Below are 20852 nucleotides of genomic sequence, written 5' to 3'. Positions count from 1 at the left end.
GAGAGCGTCCTCAGAAGCTTCCCTCTTCCCACCTGCCCTCGGCACATTCAACCCCTCTTCTCTGCTCCCCCAGAGCTAATCTGTACAGGAGAAGAGAGGATATCATATCCATGACTCTGTAACTATGCATGATAATCTCATGACAATGGGAATGATGATTTGCTCATCCCCAGCACCCAAATGTCAGTTAGTTGTCAATAACTGTTTATTAAATGTATGAAATGTGGCCTTGGGTACATTTCCCCCTATACTGGAGTTTCTTCTTCTTCATGAGAGGGTCAGACTAGAATATATCAAAGACCTTGGCCTCATAAAGCTCTGTGTTTCAACACAGCTTTTCACAAAACACTGGAATTTCTTTTTTACTGGTTTATGAAGTTTTTAAAGAATAAAAACTTTTATCATTTCATCATCAGGACGCCTTGAGGTGTCGAGTTTACAGATCTATATCAAGATAGCGTAAAAATAATACCGGTTGCCATTACTCAGCCTTGAACTATATACAAGGTACTGACAGAAATTCCCCCACACTTTTTAATTTCATTTACTCCTCCCACAAGGTAGATGTTACTTGTGCTCATTTTAAAGAAGAAAACACAAGGACTTTGAAAAGTTAAAAGATCACAGAGCTAAGAGGTGCTGAAGTGGCTTTAAACCCACAGCTGTTTCACTTCAAATACCTTGTCCTGCATCACTCTGCTGGGTGAGGCAAAGGAATCTATCCAGGACACTAGCCTTGTCTTCACATTCTACGCAACACCTGATTTAGTACTTAAAGTTTAATCACTGTTGAAATGAAAGGCGGTAAGAAATTCAATCAGGCGCATTTTAATCAGCAGATAGTACTTAAAGAACGTTAACTTTCCCATGAAACTGACAACACCCTTTGGCCACTGACCTGTCTAAATAAACAGATATCTTGAATATGGAATTTTGTTCCGACAGATTTTTATATTTATATTCAGGACACCTTTGAATTTAAGGAGAAATAAACTTTCCTAAAAGATAAAACAATAGATTTAAACCCAGGTTTTGCTCTTGTGTTTGAATAGCATTCTCTGTTAGATGTGTTACTTTGTATTACTACTATTCTTGTATTTTTTATTACTGAACTACTATTGTAATTTAACTGAAAATCAACTGATCAAATCCTAAATGCCTTAAACCATCAGCCTTCACACAGCATTTAATATAACCATTTTAAAACCCATGATATTCAATTCTCAATATCCTTTACCAATTTAAGTTGATACTTCTTTTTTCTTCATGAAAAACCAATAAGGCTGCCGCAGAAAAAAACCACTGGCCACTGGGCCTTCTGATAGATAGCCAGGCTGAGAGCTCAGATGGATGGCTTTAATTAAATAAGAAGTTGGCAAAAGAGCAAATGTACAGTGGCTATTAACAATAGAGTAGTTTCCTAGTTCATCACAGTGAGGGAAAATACCTAATTCTTTTTAATTCTTGCCTTCATGGCAAATACTCTGAAAAAAAAGGAAAACTATGTAATATTTCAAGTCCTTGGGGGAAAAGCCATTCATTTACATGAGTCTCTTTAAGTTTAATCAAATAATTCCACTTAGAAATATGCTGACATGCCAATCCTTACAGCTAGGGTTAATAAATCTATCTAGCAAAGACAGTTTTTCAAAAGCCCAAAATATACTTTAGAAGCTTTTCCGCAGGATATGTAACTACAAAACTCTTCTCGTGTATTCGTAATGAAATATTTGGTGGCAGTTTATTAAAATTCTGTCTAAAAGAAAAACCGTAAGACATTATAATGTTAATATAAAGCTAAAACCTTCATCTTAGGAAAAGTAACAATTTCTTTTTCGAATTATCTCTAGAAACTGGTGCCCTAAGTCTTGGCTTTGTAACTTGAGGCAAATTTTTTCATTCTCTGAGCATCACTTTCTTCCACTGTCAGGGGAAATAATAATAGCTACCTTACTGGCACGTGGTAAGGACTATACCAAATAATGCTCGGGAAATGTCAAACACAGTGCCCAATGCACAGCAGACTCTTGTGCATTTTGATCTCTTCTCTTTTCCCCACAGCATTTCCCAGTCAAGACTCAAATTTCAAATTGGACTTTTTATTAAGCAGGTTATGTGGGGTAGGGTCACCAGATCTCCTTGTGATGTGGAAAATGAAACAAACCAAAGATGTAATAAAGGCACACTATTTAAACCCCCTGTGCTTTCTCATACATATTTTATAAACACTAATTCTTTACGTCTAATAAGATCCAAATACTCTCATCCGACAAAACAGAAGCAAAACCCCAGACACAGTAATTCCTACAGGGGTCCAAAGGGAAGTTCTCAAGTTCACTTGTAGACCTCCAAAACTTATGAGAAGAACAGAAAGGCAAGAGGGAGGGGAGATATACGAAATGTATACATTTTCCCACGGAGAATGTGTACACACACACACACACACACACACACAAACATTTACTAACCAAGTCCACACAAATCAGAAGGGAAGCTACAAGGCAAAAGAAAGGCATCATTAATTACTGAGGCACCTATCCCTTTACACTAAGATTTTCCTTAACAACTATATTCTTATTACACACAATCAGCTAATAAGCAGATTAAAACAACAAATAAATTGCTTAATTTAATTTGCTTGGAAGGGATATTAAACAGAACAGTTTTCAGAATCATTTCTCTTCTTCTAAAACATTTACCCAAAAGTGTATTAGGCAGTTTCTAAATGGATTGGGTTTATCAGCTCAGGCAGAAAATTGGGGGGAAGACAGAGAAATGTGTCCTGAATTTTAATAGCACATGGGTGAATTTTTACCGTACATGGGTGAATCTTAACATGCCATTTTGGAAATGATGGCATTTCCTGCAGCAACTCATATGTTAGTTTCTCTGCTCAGCACTGCATGCAGTAGCAATAGTTCACTCAATATCATCTTGACAGAGGCATTCAAGGTGAACCCAAGTTATGAATGGTGTGTAGGTATGGCATGAAGTCATATGGATTGGCCAAACCTCTCTTTGTATGTGACAATACCAAGAAGGCAGGTTCCCTAAATCTTTGAATTGAGATTAGCATTTTTTTTTCAAGAATAATGCCTAGAAATACTTGTTCAAATACGTGGTCCTTAAAGAAGCTAGCAGCCTGTATTAATTTGCATTAAGTTTCAGAAAGAGATTTAGCTAAATAAAATCTACATGAAAAAATGGTATGCTAGAGTAGTCTCCATAATGGGTTTTAGAATGTTTAAATGTAAACTGGGGTTGGGGGAATGTGGAAAGAACAATGGTTCTATGAGCACAACCAACCTTAGAATTTAATGGTAAGATATTAGAAATGGACTTTTTGGTCAATGTTATCCCCAGACAAAATTTAAAATGTATTTGTTCCCTTTATGTTCCTTATTTTCCTAACCAACCTGATAGTTTAATATTTCTGTTTATATTTGACAAGAACCTAATTCAACACTATTTGAATCACTTAAAAGGAAAAATGCTAAATACAATCTGATTTCAAATGCAAATAGAAAACCGCTCATTATTTTACAATAAAATTCTTCCGAAACGATAAGACAATCTCAAGTAGTATCCTCTGACACATGCATTAAAAATCAATTCATTCAAATATATGTATACATATATATGGATACACTAACACACACACACACAACTGAAACACAAACACCAGGTAGGAGATTTTAAAAGAAACAAAACACACATTTGTGCATTCCCAATGAAGCAGGGCCTCAAAAAGAAATGCCACAACCAAACAAAAACAATACTAATTAGAAAAGCATCACTTAATATAAGCAAGAAGTAAGAAACTTTTTAGTGAAAAAAGACACCGAGTAACAAACGTTCCCTGTTTTCTCCTACTGGAGAAGTTAAGGCAGAATACCCAATTTCTGACTCAGATTTTTATGTTCTGGAGGAAATTCAGTCTTATCTCCAACAAGCAGATTAGGCGATCATCTTTCAAAGTTACCATATATTTCTAAAAGACATACAAGTACCTTTTGTCACGATGCAAAAATCTACCCATTTCAGCATTCTGATAAAACCTGTTGGCAGTACTGCAATGGTTTTTTAGCAAACGGATACATTTAACACCAAGGGCACTGTGACGCTGAGTTGATAGGACAGACACTCCACGCTTGACAGAAGGCTTTCATTTTAGTGCTTTTACCTGCTTATAAATTATTGGTACTACTATTTGCACCTTTTAAGATATGACCTACTAAAGGGAAAAGCAGAAGTATTTCTAAAGCAGGGGTGCCTTCTGAGTCGGTGAACGTAAGTTCGGTCACCAGAACGTGTGCTGGAAAATGAACGCACATCTCTAATAAGGAAGTGGTTAAAAAAGGGATGAATTCCCTGAGTCATTAAACAGGATATAAACCAAAGACAGGTTGTGCCACCTAGAGAAAAACTGAAAATCGTACATTCGTTCTTCAGTAGTAGGCATTATTTCCAAAACCTGAAACTTTTGGCATGCCCAATAACCAAGCCACCCTCCGTACCAACTCGTCATTCTGCTGGATTCCGCTCCCCTGACAACTCTGCCTATTCCACTCACCAGATTGGCCTCCTCACCGCCCCCCACCCACGCAGCACCCTTCATCCTCGGCACAGGCGGTCGCACAGCCCATGCGGACCCAGCATCCTGAAACCCTTCCAACTCTAAAGCATTTTCCTCGAAGCAGGGCAGGCCGGGGTGGTAGGAGCAGAGGAATAAACCCTGGTGGACCTTGCCAGCCAGGGTCCCTCTGGACGCTAGCAGAGCCACGGCGCACACCCCCATGGCCCCGTGCGCCCGTAGAGGAAATTCTGGCACACTCAGTACATCATCTCCAGATTACCGAGCTGAACTCCCCGGCCAACCTCCGCACAATCCAAACACCATGAAATGACCTCAACAGAACCGAGCCTTGGAGGTGCAAAACAGGCCTTCAACTTTCCTCGCCGCAAGTCACTTAAAAGCAACGTGCCCAGTACACTTGTCAGGCTGAATCACAAAAGGTCTACAAGCCACCTGGCACCGAGAGCTGCCTTTTACAAAGGAAACAGACAGCAATTACGAAAAGCCCGCAGTCCTGCGGTATTAACTTGACAGCGGGGACTGCGTTGGGGCATAACTCATCTCCGAGGCACTCTCAGCCCCAGACCCTCAGCCTAGGGACGGCTTTCCCCCTCCTCCCCTCCCCCTCTGGAGACCTGCGGCAGCGCCCACTTGCCGTCCCCCACGCTCTTCCTCCTCCTCCTTCTTGCTGATTCTCCAGCAACTTTGGGTGGGCTAGGCAGCACCATCAAAGCCCAGCCCGAGGCGGGGACACCGCGAAAGCGACCACGGGAGGGAGGAGGAAAGTTTGAAAACTCACTTAAAACACTGCAGGACTCCCCCCCCACCCCCACCCCGGCGCCCGGTCACCCCAGCACCCACCCCGCAGAAGGCCGCCAGGGGCTCCACGTGCAAATGGGCCCTGGAGAAGCTAGAGTTCCCCCCCACGTCCTCTCCAGAAAAAAATTTCTGCCCGACTTAAAAGTTCCCTACTGCAGCACCCTCCTTCTCCCCCACCCCCCACCCCCCCAAAAAAGAAAGAAATCTGGAGTTCGCACGCCGCCGCCGCCCGGACTCCCCCGCGACCCCGGAGGGCGCGGCGCCCCTCCCCCGTCGGCCGCGGACAGGTCGGGAGGGAGCCCGGGGAGAGGGAGGCACCGGGGCGGCCCCCGGCCCGGACCCCCTCCCCGGCCCTCCCCGCCCGGTCGCCCCGCTCACCTCTCTCCTGCTCTTCCGCCTGCAAGCAGATGGGGATATTCTTCTTCCAGCCCGGCATGGTGTCTGCTCCCTGCGCTCGCTCTCGGGCTCGCTCCTCCTCGCCCGCTCGCTCTCCGTCTCCCGGGGCTGGCCGCGCCTCCCCGCGCCTCCCCACTCGCCCTCCCGGGCCGGCCGCGGCGCTCTCGGGGCTGTTCAGCTGGGCTGGGGCGCCGAGGCGTCTCCCGGGCGCATCGAGGCGGCGCCGCGCGCCCCGCGCTCGCCTCAAACTCGCCGGCGGCTCCGGGTGGCTGCGGCCGGGCCGGGCTGGCCGGGCCGGGCAGAAGGGGCTGCAGCCGCGGCGGCGGCCGTGTGGCCGAGAGGCCTGGCCGGGCCGGGGGCGGGGGGCGCGTCCAGGCCGAGAGCAGGGGCTGCGGAGCCCCCGGGAGGTGGGCGCGGACGGCGGGAGTGGGCTCGCGCCGCCGCCTCTGTCCCCTCCTCCTCCTCCTTCTCCTTCTTCCCCTTCCTTGTCTCTCCGCCGCCAGCAGGTGGGACTCGGAGCCGCCGCCGCCGCCGCCGCACAAAGCTCCGCCGGCGGCAGGACTGAGGCTGCGGGTTCCCCAGGCGCCTGGCGGCGGAGCCTCCCCCGAGACGCGCGCGAGGCTGAGCGGGCACGGAGGGGGCGCGCGCGCTCACACCCTCCGCGCCCCGGGCGGCCGGCCTGCCAGGTACCGAGCCTGGCGCCGAGCCGCGGCCGCCGCCCCTCCCTCCCCGAACCCAAACCGGCGGCTGCACCGGCTTGGACGACGACCTTGCTGAAGTAGGGGGCAGTGTCTCTCCCTCTAGCCCCTCCTCCCGCCGCTCTCCCCCCGGCCCGGGCTGTCGCCCCCTCCCCCTAGCTGAGACTTCGCAGCTGCGGAGTCGCTAACTTTGCCCTCAGCTGAGAGAAATCGCAACTTTCGCCTGGTCAGAGCCGGCCGGGGCCGGGAATACATTTTCTGCTGGGGTGGGAAGGGCGTGAGTAGAGAACCTCTTTTGTTTTCAGTGAAGCCGGGAGACCTCGGCTCAGTGAATATTTAATCGTTGTCTTCAAGTATAAGAAGGGTTTTATGATCAGGTTTTATGATTAGTTTCTTCCCCTTGTCATAGGTTCATAGAATATCGGTGGAAGAATGAATTGAGGGGAGAGGGCAGCTTTACGGTAGAGTCTGGAAGATTCCGCCCAGACTTGGGGGCGCTTGCTTGTGATTTCGAAAGGATACTGTTAGGAGGGCTTCCTGACAGTCTTCCACTTGGCAACTAACTGCCTGTCCTGCGGGGTTATCTAGCTGGGGGCCCAGCTAGATAATACCTAAGTCTTCACCTCCTGAGTGTCTGATGGGGACTGAAGAATTTGGGGCCCCTGAGGCTATAACTACTGGTTTGTATTTGTCAGGGACCAACCACTTAGGACTCTCTCTGTCCTGCAGTTTATTTTGGCCTCTGAAGGAACTGCAGTTTGCTCTCCGAAACTGAGGACATTGGCCCTTGCCAGGCTTCTCTCTCTCTCTCTCTTCCCTTGGAAACGTAATAATACAGCCAGAGGAATGTAATAACTACAAAAGACAGGAAGATAGAATCTTTTTTTCCCTGCCACTGCATAAGCAGTCTTATCAGGCTGGGATGTTTGCTCCTGCCGCTGCCCCTTGGCTGGGTGGCTGTCTGTCATTGCAGAACTGCCGAGCTGCCAAAGACAAGTAGCTATCTCTCCTAAACAAAGGAGAGGCCCAGGCCCAGGAACCTCAATGAGTAAAGGAATTGAAGGGCTAAAGGAAGGGCAGAGTGAAACCATCCCAGGGGTTATCAGTAGAAATCCCATCTGAGCTGCTCAAATCTTCTTTCCAGACTCTTTGAGAAGTAAAATCCAGAAAATCAATATGAATGTCGCACCTGTCACCCTTAAATGACCCACTCTCCATCCTAAAATTAACAAGGCTCCTTGGGTATTTTCCTCTTGTCCTGCTCTTGTTTCAAGATGTAGTCCCACCAGTCTTATGTGGAGAACGGCATTTGTCATAGATTCTCCCAAAGGGACAGGGTAAACCCAGCCATAACCAGGACAGCCGGTGCCTGTACACCGCAAAGACTTAGGTTTTGACAACATAGAAATGACTGCAGCATTGGCGTGCTTGCTTTTTGTTTTAATAGCATCTTATATAGCATATTTTGTATGTGGTTGTTCTAACAAGCCTAATTCCAGAAGACCTACACACTAAGGTAGGGACTAAACCATACTCTTATAGTTACATTGCAATCAGTGGTGCAGTTATCCTGCCAAGATGAGTGACAGATTACAGTTGCTAGGGAGTTGCAGCTCACAACTGTTAAAATAATAGTATTTTAGCTAGGGTAGACAAAATTCCTACTATGTGTTAGACTCTGGGCTAAAAGCTAGAGATACAAGAAGGAAGTTGATGTTTAGTAGTGGAAGATTAAATTAATACATTCTGCTGTGTGTTACGGTCAAATATTATTTTACAGATTATACAACTGAGAGTGGTAAAGAAACTCTTAAGATTCATATCTTCCCCAACCTCAAAGTACTTACTGTCTAAACCCTTGTTCAACAATATCCAATGCCTTGTTTCATCTTTGTATGTACATCTAAGCCATCAGTTGGGCTCTAAGCTCTGTCAGGGGGAAATAGGGCTTATCTCTTTCCGTCTCCAGAGCCAGGGACAGTAAGCTCTCAGTCAATGATGGTTGATGATGATGGTATTTAACCTCACTAGGGCTACCCCTAGCATATTATCTAAGGGAAATAGGGCCTAACACTGTGAGATCACCACTTGATAATATCAAACCAAAAAAAAAAAAAGAACTAAATCATTTAAAATTCAGTCTGATATATTTGGTTCCATTGTCCAAAGCCATCTTATGTTCAAAGCATTATATTTAAAAACCTATTCCAAGGAAATTATAGTGCTATTGGGGTAGGATATAAGATATATTATTTTTTCCTTTACTAAATTTGAAAATCAATGTTCTTTAAAGATTACAACCGCAACTACAATTGCAATGTCTGTTTCTAAACATCTGCTCACTTAAGAATTTATGCTCCTTTTCTGAACATAAATCCTTCCAAGGTATTTGTGCACTTTGAATGGCTTTGCAGTCTGCATTTACAGAATTCAAAGTTTAATTTAAATCAATTGTTTTACTTTGACAGGTACACAGTTGACTGCACAGGGCATAGGACACTCCTAAATGTGGCCTCGCTTGATCTACTTTTCTATTTACAATTTTCAAAATAAGGTGGAGAAGAGACATGTTTTCTTACTACTAGTGCCTCTCTCACCTGGTACAAAAGGGAAAAAAAACCTGTAAACCAAAGGCTTTAATGTGGCTGCTTGATCACCTTTTCAAGCTTACGTGGATGCACTCAGTTCATTAAAGAATTTGGAAATGTGTGTGATGGAGAGAGTCCGTAGCTGCCCTTGCATTTCCTCTGTGCCGCCAATTAAGCTTCCAGTCTCCTGCTCACAGGGCCTTTCACTCTAACAGAGTGTTATGACTTCTTGGGACTGAATTTCATAAGTTTGAGGAGTCCCCCAGGAGATGTAAGATCCCAGCTGTTATTTTGGATTGGCTCCAGGGCCTAAAAACATCCACAATATATTTTTTTAATCGTGCATTGACTTTTACGAACACCCACACTGCATACTGAACAGCCACCTGGAAGTTTCAATACTGCTACCAAAACCCAGCACTTCTTTTCTACTGCATGCAGTGAATTTGAAAACTCTTTTAACACCTAATATGCACTCCTAGTGGGTACCCAAGGATTCTTTTAGATGTTGTTAACTCACTTTTAGCTGCAAAACCCTCTTTGAAAATTTAAAATGCAAGAGGAAGCTTCCGTGGATAGTTTATCTTCTTAGGGAAAAAATAAAGGGAGCAGAAAGCAAACAGAATGAATCCAAGTGGGTTTTACTTTAAAATCTTCAGTTAGGAGAACATAACTGGGGAAAGGGGAAACATGGGAGAAGCAGCAGCTCTAACGTGAGTAATTTAAGTAAGGCATGTGTGAAAGCCAAATGAAAGTTCATCTAAGAAAAATATTAGAGTGTATTTATTTATTTATTGGCCATGCCACACAGCTTGTGGGATCTTAATTCCCTGACCAGGGATTGAACCTGGGGGCCTGGCAGTGAAAGTGCCAAGTCCCTAACCACTGGACCACCAGGGAATCCCCTAGAGTTTATTTTTAAATGACAGTACAGGGCACAGTGGTTGGGACTACTAGTAGTTAATCTGATGTGTCACCTTGACTAGGCTATGGGATGCCCAGATATTTGGTCAAACGTTATTCTGGGTGTTTCTGTGAGGGTGTTTTGGATGAGATTAATGTTGAAATTCGTGAATTGAGTAAAGCAGATTGCCCTCCCTAATGTAGGTGGCCCTCATCTAATCAGTTGAAGGCCTGAATAAGACAAAAAGACTTACCCTCCCCAGAGTAAGAGAGAATTCCTGTTGCCTGACACTCTTTGACGTAGGACATCAGATTATTCCTGTCCTTGGACTCAAACTGAAACTTCACCTCTTCCTGTGTCTCAAGCCTCCCAACCTTTGGAGGGGAACTATACCATCAGTTCTCCTGGTTCTCAAGTCTTGGGACTCAGACTGGAGCTACAGCCTCAGCTCTCCTGGTCACCAGCTTGCTGACTGCACATCTTGGGACTCATGACCGTCTGTAATTACATGAGCCACTTCCTTAGAATAAATCTCTTTACACACACACACACACACACACACACACACACGCACATCCTACTGGTTCTGTTTCTAGGGAGAAACCTAATACAGAAACCTAGGTTCAAATCTTGCCTCTACCACATAATAACTCTGTAACTCTGGGCAATTTATTTAACCTATGTGTTCCTCCACGTTTGAAATGTAGTACCTATATGGCAATGTAATGGCGAGGATTAAATGAGCTGGCACTTAGGCGCTTAGCACAGGACCTAAATTGTAGTTAATTATAGTTGGAAAATATATTAATGCATTGGTTAAAAAAGAAGTTATGCAGAGCAGACTCTTGAGACTCATGGCTGGGTTTCAAAAAGTACAAGAATTCCCTAAAATTGTGTGCAAATGTTTGTATGAATGTTTATGATTCCATCGCCCTTCACCTCCCCGCCACACATGCACTTGGGGATACAAGAAAGTCTATAGTTCTCATCAAGTTCTCACAGGAATTCCAAATCCAAAAAGAGAATAAAGGTCCCTGATAAGAATGAGAAGAAGACTCCATAATAGAATTAACTTTTGGTTTTGCTAAAGAAAAGAGTTAATCCAAAAGAGATTTATCTTCGTAAATTAGCTTTAGAATTACACTCAAACTCTCCATCCTCTCTTTGCCTTTAAATTCAAACTTTTCACAAAGTCATCCATACTGCTGACACCCAAGTTTTCAGTTCTGATTCACTCCTAACCTAACTGCAATTTCCCTCTGCAAAAAGGCATGATCATCATTTCAGGACCCTGGGGCGAAAACCAGAGGAACATTTTGACTCAGTCCCAAATCCCCAGTTGGTTACCAAGTTCTTTCAAATCTACCTTTGAAATTATTCTTGACTCTCTCTCCTTCCTTTCCATGAACATTGCCCTGACTCCTGCCTTTATTATCTTTCACCTGGATAATCCCAGTAGTCTCCTGCGGCTTCACTTCTTCAGCCCCTCCTTACTCCAAACCACACCGCTGCCAACCTTGTTGTTTCCCTTTGAGTAAAATGACATGCTCTCTTTCTGCTGTCTCAAGTCTTCCAGCAAGTCCCCATACCTATTTCATTTTGCCTTCAGCTGCAAATGCTCTCCACATATGCCTGCCCTTCCTTCCTTCCTTTCTCCTTTCCTTCCCTCCCTCCCTGTCTCCTTTCCTTCCTCCCTTCCCTCCCTCCCTCCCTTCCTCCCATCCTTCATTCTCTCCTTGAACTGCCCCCAATAGCCCCTTAAACCCCCTTTACTTTGCATCACTTCCATTCCCTAAACAAATCATCTGCCTCCAAACTCTTATATCTTTGCTCATTACAACTGAAATAGGTTGAGTTCCTGAGGCTAAGTGAATTTGCCTTACAATTAGTATGTGCTGGGGTCATAATTTGAACCCAGAGGTATTGGGCTCTAGAGTTTATCATTCCACCCCACATGGAACTATCCACTTTCATTTCTACTCAAAACAATATTGTTTCTGTATTTCAAGGCCCATTAATATTCTACCTCTTCTTTGGATCTTGATTTCTCTAATTTCCCAGCCCCCTGTACTACCATATTTTCCTAGTGATAGTATATTATTGCAAGTTATGTTGTGTAAGTCTATCTTACTGTACTCAAGTTTTTATAGGGAAGTATACATTAAGCAAGCTGATTCTGGACTAAAATAGTCCAGGTTCAAATCCATCTGTGTGGTCCTGGATAATTACTTGCTTCTCCCTGCCTTTGTTTCCTTATCTATAAAATAGAGATAATAATAAAACCAATCTCATACTGTAGTTGGGTGGATTAAATGAGTTAGTACATGTCAAGCATTTAGACCTGTACTTGGCATACAGGGAGAATCCAATAAATTTCTATGATTATCATCATCATCATCGTCATCATCATCATCATCATCATCATAGAGCGAGGAATGTGGCATTTGCTTCTTAGCATTGCTGCAGACATCAAGTATTGTACCTTGTAGTGCATGCCCAATGGATGCTTGCTGAAAGGATGAATATTAAAAATAGTTTTCATTTCCTAAATAAATCTCCAATGATCATGAAGACTGGCCGATAAATGTGCTAGTAATGGAAATTTCACTTATTTCAACAAGGCTTGACAATATTTCTAGAAGAAACCTTTTAGGTTAGAATGGAGAGCAATGAATTTTTATTATTTTTACTATTATTATGAAAAGAGCAAAAATATGTAATTGAATGGAGGACTACACAGAAATAAGCATTTCATCAAGAAAATTAAATAGATGCTTCCTACCTTCATGACCAAAAGCGTCTAATAATATATTCAGGTTTAGCCCCTTGAGTATCTAAAAAATTAGAGTAGTGAAGTGATTAAGGAAACTGACTTCAGAGGGAAAATTAAGGTAGCCAGCCACATCTAGTATAACTTGGCTGAGCGATAACTAAGAGCTTTCTTGGTTGAAATTCATGGACTCAGTAAAGGAGTAAATACCAAAAAGGGAAAGGACTTATTTATCATGTTGGCAGGTGATAAATAAAAATAAAGGAAGAAATGAAAGGAAAGGGTAGGTTGCCCAAGAGGCAAGATTTTTTTTTTTTAATAAATTTATTTATTTATTTTTGGCTGCATTGGGTCTTCATTGCTGTGCGCAGGCTTTCTCTAGTTGCAGCGAGCCGGGGCTACTCTTCGTTGCGGTGCACGGGCTTCTCATTGCGGTGACTTCTCTTGTTGCAGAGCACGGGCTCTAGGTACGCAGGCTTCAGTAGTTGTGGCACCCGGGCTTCAGTAGTTGTGGCTCGCGGGCTCTAGAGCGCAAGCTCAGTAGTTGTGGCACACAGGCTTAGTTGCTCCTTGGCATGTGGGATCTTCCTGGACCAAGGCTCGAACCCGTGTCCCCTGCATTGGCAGACGGATTCTTAACCACTGTGGCACAAGGGAAGCCCAAGAAGCAAGATTTAACTTGTACATACTGTTGACGAATAGTGCAAAGCACTGGTTAGAAAACACCGTGTGCCTGCATATTCTACTGGTTAACATACAGATTGATACAATCATTTTGGAAAGCAATTTGGCAGTGTACAGGAAGTGCAAACTGCGTATCATTTTACCTAGCTAGGCTAACTTGGAACTCTCTCTTATGGAAATTATCAAAGATGTGGACAAAGGTTTACTCTCAAAGATGTTTATCACATTTTAGTTTACGATGGCAAAAAATTGGAAAGGTCCTAAATGTGCAATAATAGGGAATTGTTTACATAAATTATATTGAATGTTGTACAGCCCTTAAATATCATTAATTTAAAAGATAGAAGTAAGTTCTCTTGATATAAAGTTCAGCCAAAAAGAAGGTTGCGTATACCATATCTCATAGATTCTAAGATGCATAGTTTTTCGTATTTTTACATATCTAAAATCATCGTGTTTCTTAAAGTTTAATTGCCTGTGCATTGTATATTAAAACTTGCACATAGGGGACATCAGCTTAAAGGCAAATTCTGGAGACAATAGCAGAACACTTTCAAAAAATGCCCTATCACCAATACCCTAGCAGGGAAAGAAGATAATTGTGCAAAAAAACACAAACATTGAAAAGTCTGAATCACAGATTGAATCATAAGAGTTGAAGTTTGAATATGAAAAAGTTTTAGAAATACCTACTGAATTAATTTCACTTATGTTTTATTCATGTAAGCTCAAGACATCTGATAAAAACCTATGTCTAGAGGATTTTTTCAACAAGTATAAAATAATAATTCTAAGTAGTTAAGCATTGTTTCAAATTATCAGCAATTTTTTCTTGTTTCTTAATAGTACATAAAATAGGTATTTATATAATATTAATATAATAGATGACCTAGATTAATGAAAAGCAATATGTATATATAGTATAAATCTAACTTTTTTTAGAGGGGAAGAGAGAATGTCAAAATATGTTCTCTCTGGGTATTAGCATTATCTGTGAATTTTATTCTTTTTATACTTTTTTATAGTTTTCAATTTTTCTAAAGGGCAATATTACATTTTAAATAGGAAAATCTTAGTAAATATTGTCTTTAAAAACAATAGTGAAAGCAAATAGTTGAAGACGAGATTTTTTTCCAAGTACTCTGGAATTGGAATATCTATCAGCAATTCTGTAGTAAATAGGCTAAGAAATTGAATTTGAGAAGTTTGGGTTTCATTTTCTCTTCTGCCAGCCTAGCCATTTACAAAAGGTTTGAGCTTTCTAGAATTTTCCTATTCCTATGTGTAAGAAATACACAATAATGCTCACTTGCCTACTTCAAAGTAGCAGGGAGTGAACATCTGGAATGAAACAAATAGATATCATAATTGCAGGGAGTCTGAGCAAAGAGCATGAACAAGGCATTTTGTGAAGACAAATCTGTCTCCCCTTTAACTTATCACTAAGCAGCATTCATTTCTACACTAGCTGTGGGGTCCAGACCAGCCAATCTATTGAAATCCCCAGGAACGCCAACCTCAGATCAGTTTCTGTCTGATGTACCAAAAGACTTAAAAAAAAAAAAAAAAAAAAAAAAAAGATGCCCCTTAGGGATTTGTAAGCTTATTTATCTTTATAACCTGAAAATTCCAGCCTCAGGGTTGAATGCAAAGCGCTTGACACATATATATTATGCATGTATGAGCATTTGTTTATATTCTCTTTGACTTTTAAAAATCTGTTCAATGAGCCTTTTTATTCCATACTTATTATATATGATGTTTCATTAAGATCCATGGATAGAGTCGCTCCTAGTTTACATTTACATTATTTAAGCCCTGCAAGGGATATTTGCTACTGGTTATGTAAATGGAAAATAACTTCTGAGATTTATGACATGATTTTCCTTCTTGTGCTTGGTGACTGGGTTGCCTCCTGATTTTTATTTATGCCCTGAATGGTAATCAGCCCCTTCCTTTTGCCCACCCACACCGTAGCCTAAGCTTTAAGAAACAGTGTGACTGGAAATGAAGACTGGGTGAGGTATAACTGCCCTTAGCTCAGAATGACACTCGCTAGCTCCTCCTTGAAACCATGAGGCAATTCAGTTTCCAAGAAGAAATACCAACCTGATTTCCAGAAGTGAAGAAGCAGGAAGTCCCAAGAGCTTGACCAAGAAGCTACCCCCGCCCTGCACTTCGCAGTCAGCCCCAAGGGACATCAAAAAAGACCTATACTCTGGAAATGCCTATAGATGATTAAAGGGTAGACAAAGGAAGTACTTAAAAATTTGAAGGAACAATAGACTAGATGAGCACCAAGAAATGGGACTGTCTACAGCCACCCTGAAATCTAACAGGAAGCAACAATTTGCAAATTGGTCTGTTTAACGGCTGAAACGCCATGATGGCATCCTCTCAGGACCACAGTTGATCTTCTCAGGCCCCCAAACAAAGTGAATTTTATCAAGCCAGCAACATCACTGAACTTGTATTTCAACAAAGAACGGTCCACATGCTACTAGTGAAACTTCGACAATAGTATCCTTTTTCCATGTAATTTAGTTCTATTTTAAACTCACTTCACAATTCCAATTACTATTCTAGTGTTTTATTCTTCTTAGTCATATTCCGAGCAGCCTGAAAGAAATTTTACTTTGAGGCTGCCCCTAGCTTTTTCAAATTCTGACCCTTCTCAGCATCCTGTTTTCCATCACTGCTGTTTGTTCTCTTTCTCCCTGGAAACTTCCATGTTGTCACTTCAAGATACAGACCTTCTCACCTCCTGTCTACCATCCCCAAACTGCACCTGTCGCAACTGTGATCGCTGCTTTCTAAGTGACAATTGACTAATCTGATAAACTAATCCATGCTAACGTGCTAATGTACTATAGGTCACTACTGTGCAAATGAGACCATGCTGATTTCCTAACCTCTTTTCCTTCCAGGAATTTTTACTAGGGCCTTTTAAAGAATGCCTTATTTCAGCAACATGGATAGACCTAGAGATTATCCTACTGAGTGAAGTAAGTCAGATAGAGAAAGACAAATATTATATGATATCACTTATATGTGGAATCTTAAAAAAATGATAGAAATGGACTTATTTACAAAACAAAAACAGACTCACAACCATAGAAAACAAGCTTATGGTTACCAAAGGGAAGGGTGGGGAGGGATAAATTGGGAGTATGGGATTAACAGATGCACACTACTATATATAAAATAGGTAAACAGCAAGGATTTACTGTATAGCACGGGGAACTATTTTCAACATCTTGTAATAATGGAAAAGAATAAAAAAAGAGTATAGACATATACATATATGTATATGTATTACCAAATCATTTTGCTGTATACCTGAAACTAACAAAATATTGTAAATCAACTATACTTCAATAAGAAAAGAAAAAAAAGAACGCCTTATTTCAAAGAGGTAGTATTAGCAGTGGGAATTTTAGGTAAGATATGAGACGTATGGGGGAAAACTGGACAGCCCTTTTGGTTATTCTTCAATCACAACACAGAGGAATGGTGTCACAAGGGTTGTAGCTGATTTGACTATTATATTATAGATGATTCTGCAACAGTTCTGTCTGGAGCTGCTGTGGACTCAGCATTAAGTTAAACCCTAGAAACACGCCATGTAAAGCGACTTGCATTTTCATGTCTATAACAAACACTAACATTTGAACTCTCTATTTAATTGGTATATATTTAAACTTTTCTTGCAATGGTAAGAGAAAGGCTTTTGGCATTAAGCTGCTGCTGTGTAGATCCTAAATGTCTGAAAAATTCATTAAAATAGCACTTTAATTTTGACAGAGTTGAACTACTGGGAAAATTAATTGATTGTTTCTCACTTGAGCTTCGGAAAAGTCATTAAGGTTTTTATGGTTTATGGAAAATTGAGAATTGAAGTACACTGAAATCAATATGTTATCTGATGTACAGAGAAAATGGCACTTTAGATAAAAGCAAGCATGAACAGCTCCTTGGAGCTTTTTCTTCCTTTCTCCTGATTCGACAAGCATATTTACATAGAGCTTCTATATTTACTTGTATTCAAAGTCCTTAGTCAGTCATTTCATTGTGCTACACATTGTGAGGACAGAATAATGAGGTCTGAGAGATGAATCACTGCATTTTAGAATCTATTCTTTCCTGGCTATTTCCAAAAAATATTAAGGATGTAATACAAAGCACCAGAAATATTCATATAGGTCTCTGCATTTTGTGATGAATTTTTACAAGAAATTTTTAATTGGGCTTACATGGTAAGGGCAATGGAAAATACTTCAAGTGTTCTACATTGTGCTTACGTGCATTTTGGAGAAAATCATCATGCTTTGTAGAAATAATGGGCAATGAATTGGATATTGGCTGATGCTACCAGCAAGACTTAGGAACTCATTCTGTGAGATTAAACTAGACTTAGAACAGGGGAAATAAAAGGACTGGTAAGAGAAAAGATCATCATGTAATTTTTCTTTAGTTTATTTCCTCTTCTCAATATGTTTCTCTGATATACACACCAATGATCCTGGAGGGAGGAGGGGGACAGTTGGCCTTATTCCATTTTTGAAAACACTGAATGGGTTGGGGATTTTAAGAACAGCCACTTCTGCATTTATCCACTTCCACCATCTCTATTCCAGAAAGAAAATGATACTTTTCTTTTTGATTATTCATTGGTGCTTCCAAACTCCTTCAGCCTGACTGACCCTTCCCTTCCTAAAATCACTCCCAATTCACCATCCTTCTACACAGTCCTATCCACAGTAGACCATGGCAGCATGTGATATGGAGGGGATCCCGTAAGAGCGTCAGTGATAAAATATTTGCTAGCATCAGCCTTATCTCAGAAACATTCAGCAAATAAAGTAGCCCTATAGGTAGCAGATTGGTTATGTTGGTTATCACGGGATACTTGAAAACCAAGATGTTGTCTAGTAAGAATTTACCCTAGACCAGGTATTTTGAGGTAATCAAGCAATTGCATAACACGAGTGTTCTTGTTACGTTAGCATTTGATACTTGACATGTTAAGCATTCATTTATTTATAGTTTCACACTTTATCCGACTGGTTAACCATTGTTTTCACTATTGGGAAATCAATAATCCCTAGGGAGTATACCATGAATAGAGAAACTCTTTAAATACCCTTTATTAAATTGTATTCTAATCTTCTTTCTTTTGCAGTTTTATTAATAAAGTCTGTGGAAAACTCTTTAATTCATTAAGAAATAAGCGAGCACCCAAACCAAACCAGGGTGTCCGTTCATCTCATGGTTGTCAGTCTGGTGTACAGCCCTTTACCTAGTCTTTACGCTGCCAACTTGTGAGTGACTAATCCCTGCCTTCTCCCACAGTCAATTGATCTTCGTATATGTTCCCACGTTAGGCATCTCTGAACATGTTCGAACAACTTGCTCAGACAAAGGCTTTCAGTTGGAGTAGAAGACTAGCAATTTTTACTGCTTCAATGGTCTCTCGTAAGAATGTAATTTATTAAACAGTCTCTACTAAACCAAGAGTAAGAATTTCTTGTTCATGATTATACTACAACTATAGATTTATTAAGACACCAAAAGGAAAAAAATTTTTTCAAAAGATTCACTATAGCATATATTCTCTAAAGGGGGAAAACTGTTAACCAAAGTATAGATTGGGGTCAAGAGCTTTGTGTTATTACCGTTCTCCCACCTGATCTGTTCAGTGATCCCAATCATTTGACATAAGCACCAACCAGGGCTCTTTTCTGAACAGTAATTCTTTTTTCTGCCTCTAAGTTTAATCCTATAGACTCTGAGACCACCATGGTGTTATTCTTTCTTCTGTTACTGAGATTGCACTTCCCACTCCTAGAAAGAGAGTCTTTGGGTCAAGGTGACATGGTCTCCGTGAAGTTCACATTAAAACATACCTGAGGTATGTAAAACATTAACTTATTAGCACCAGTCATGACATAATCAGATTGATTTATCACATTTTAACCAACTAGCAACCAGCTCAGCAGGTAGAAATTGCCAGGAGATTAGGGAGACAGATGAAACCAGATGGGGAGTTGTTCTCAGGAAAACAGACTTACGGTGAAGAGATGGAAAAATCCCTAGACAGGCAGCAGGAAGGCACTGCCCAACCAGGAAATGGGGAATTAGCTAATGCTGAAGGGTCCCTCCAGAGACTAACCCCACGCCTCCCAATTCTTCTGAGGCAACTGTTTCCAAGCAGTTCTTTAAATAAAATATCCAGTCTGAAGCAAAAAGGACAAAATATATCATCTACAACATTACAACATTCCTGGGGGTCCACCCCTGCCAGCTCTGGAGTTGCATTTAATTCTGATAGCAATATCGGTAGACTGCCTGACTTCTAACTGGATAAAAATCATTCACACTGAAAATCAGTAACCTGCTCTTCCTTGGTCCACTCTGAAGGCACTGATGAGTAAGTAGCCCTTATATTCTTGGGCTCTTTCAAAGTGCAGACAGTAACAAAGATGGAGAACACGTCAACCCTCATGGGTGGGCAGACAAACTTAAGGGATCAAGGACAACTGACAGCTACCTCGCACCATCCCCATTTGAAATATTTTTCCCACAATAGCTCATCCTTTTTTTTTTTTTTAATTGGAAAAACTTAAAGTTGAAAAATAAAAATTCAAGTACAGACGGCTCACATGAAATGTGTAAATATAGGAGAAAGAGTAACACAGTGGCTGACAGCATAGAATCCAACAGAACTGCATTGGAATCCCAGTTTCATCACTTACTATCTATGTAAACTTGAGCAATCTTACTGAGACTTTGTTTTTCTGTCTGTAAAATGGAGATAATAATAGTACTTATTTTTTGTGGAACATACTAAGTACCCCATAAGTGAGCTGTTACAAATTTTTAAAATTAGATGTTATTCTACTAGAATTTACTTCTGTGATTTAAAGGTTTTAGACATTGTAATTATAGAGAGAGCTACCATGGAATATTTTAAACAAATTATAATCAAGGAGCCATATGTCTATGTCTAGGGTATTCAGTGCTAGGACAGTTGCTTCATGAATACAAAAGAAATATAATCCCTAGTTTTTTCCCTTATGTGATATACCTCATGGTTAGGGAGACAACACTACCTTGTGAATTTTTGTAGTATTGACTTAAAAGCTCGGTTTTGGTACAGTTGATTATGAAATCACATGTAAAATAATCATGTAACATAGTCCTTTGTCTTCCAAAACCTCAAAACAATTATAGGTAGTGATCAAATAGTGTAACCAATGAAATAAAGGCAGAAGTTGCAGTGAAATAGTAGCCTATTCAATTTTGCATTTCCTAATTTTAATTTCTTCGTTGTACAAGCTGATAGGGCACCATTTTAACCTTTGCAATGGGTCATATGCAGATCTGTCCCACCGATGCAGTGAATCCAGACTGAAAG

The 20852-nt window shown here is 41.2% G+C and overlaps 1 protein-coding gene across 6 annotated transcripts in view; it reads right to left on the bottom strand.

Annotated features, from left to right (window-relative positions):
- The window catches only part of GRIP1 (glutamate receptor interacting protein 1), a 721542-nt gene extending 715503 nt beyond the window's left edge, over positions 1-6039 (bottom strand). For all 6 annotated transcript variants that reach the window (XM_061206276.1, XM_061206277.1, XM_061206278.1 and 3 more), the window contains exon 1: positions 5774-6039. In XM_061206276.1, coding sequence (XP_061062259.1) covers positions 5774-5831 — 58 coding nt within the window. In that variant the 5' untranslated portion in view covers positions 5832-6039. The remainder of the gene's footprint in view (positions 1-5773) is intronic.
- Between the last annotated feature and the right edge of the window lie 14813 nt (positions 6040-20852).

The sequence above is a fragment of the Eubalaena glacialis genome, chromosome 11 (genome assembly GCF_028564815.1).
Source record: "Eubalaena glacialis isolate mEubGla1 chromosome 11, mEubGla1.1.hap2.+ XY, whole genome shotgun sequence".
Taxonomy (NCBI): Eukaryota; Metazoa; Chordata; class Mammalia; order Artiodactyla; family Balaenidae; genus Eubalaena; species Eubalaena glacialis.
This window is presented reverse-complemented; position numbering and strand designations above follow the sequence as displayed.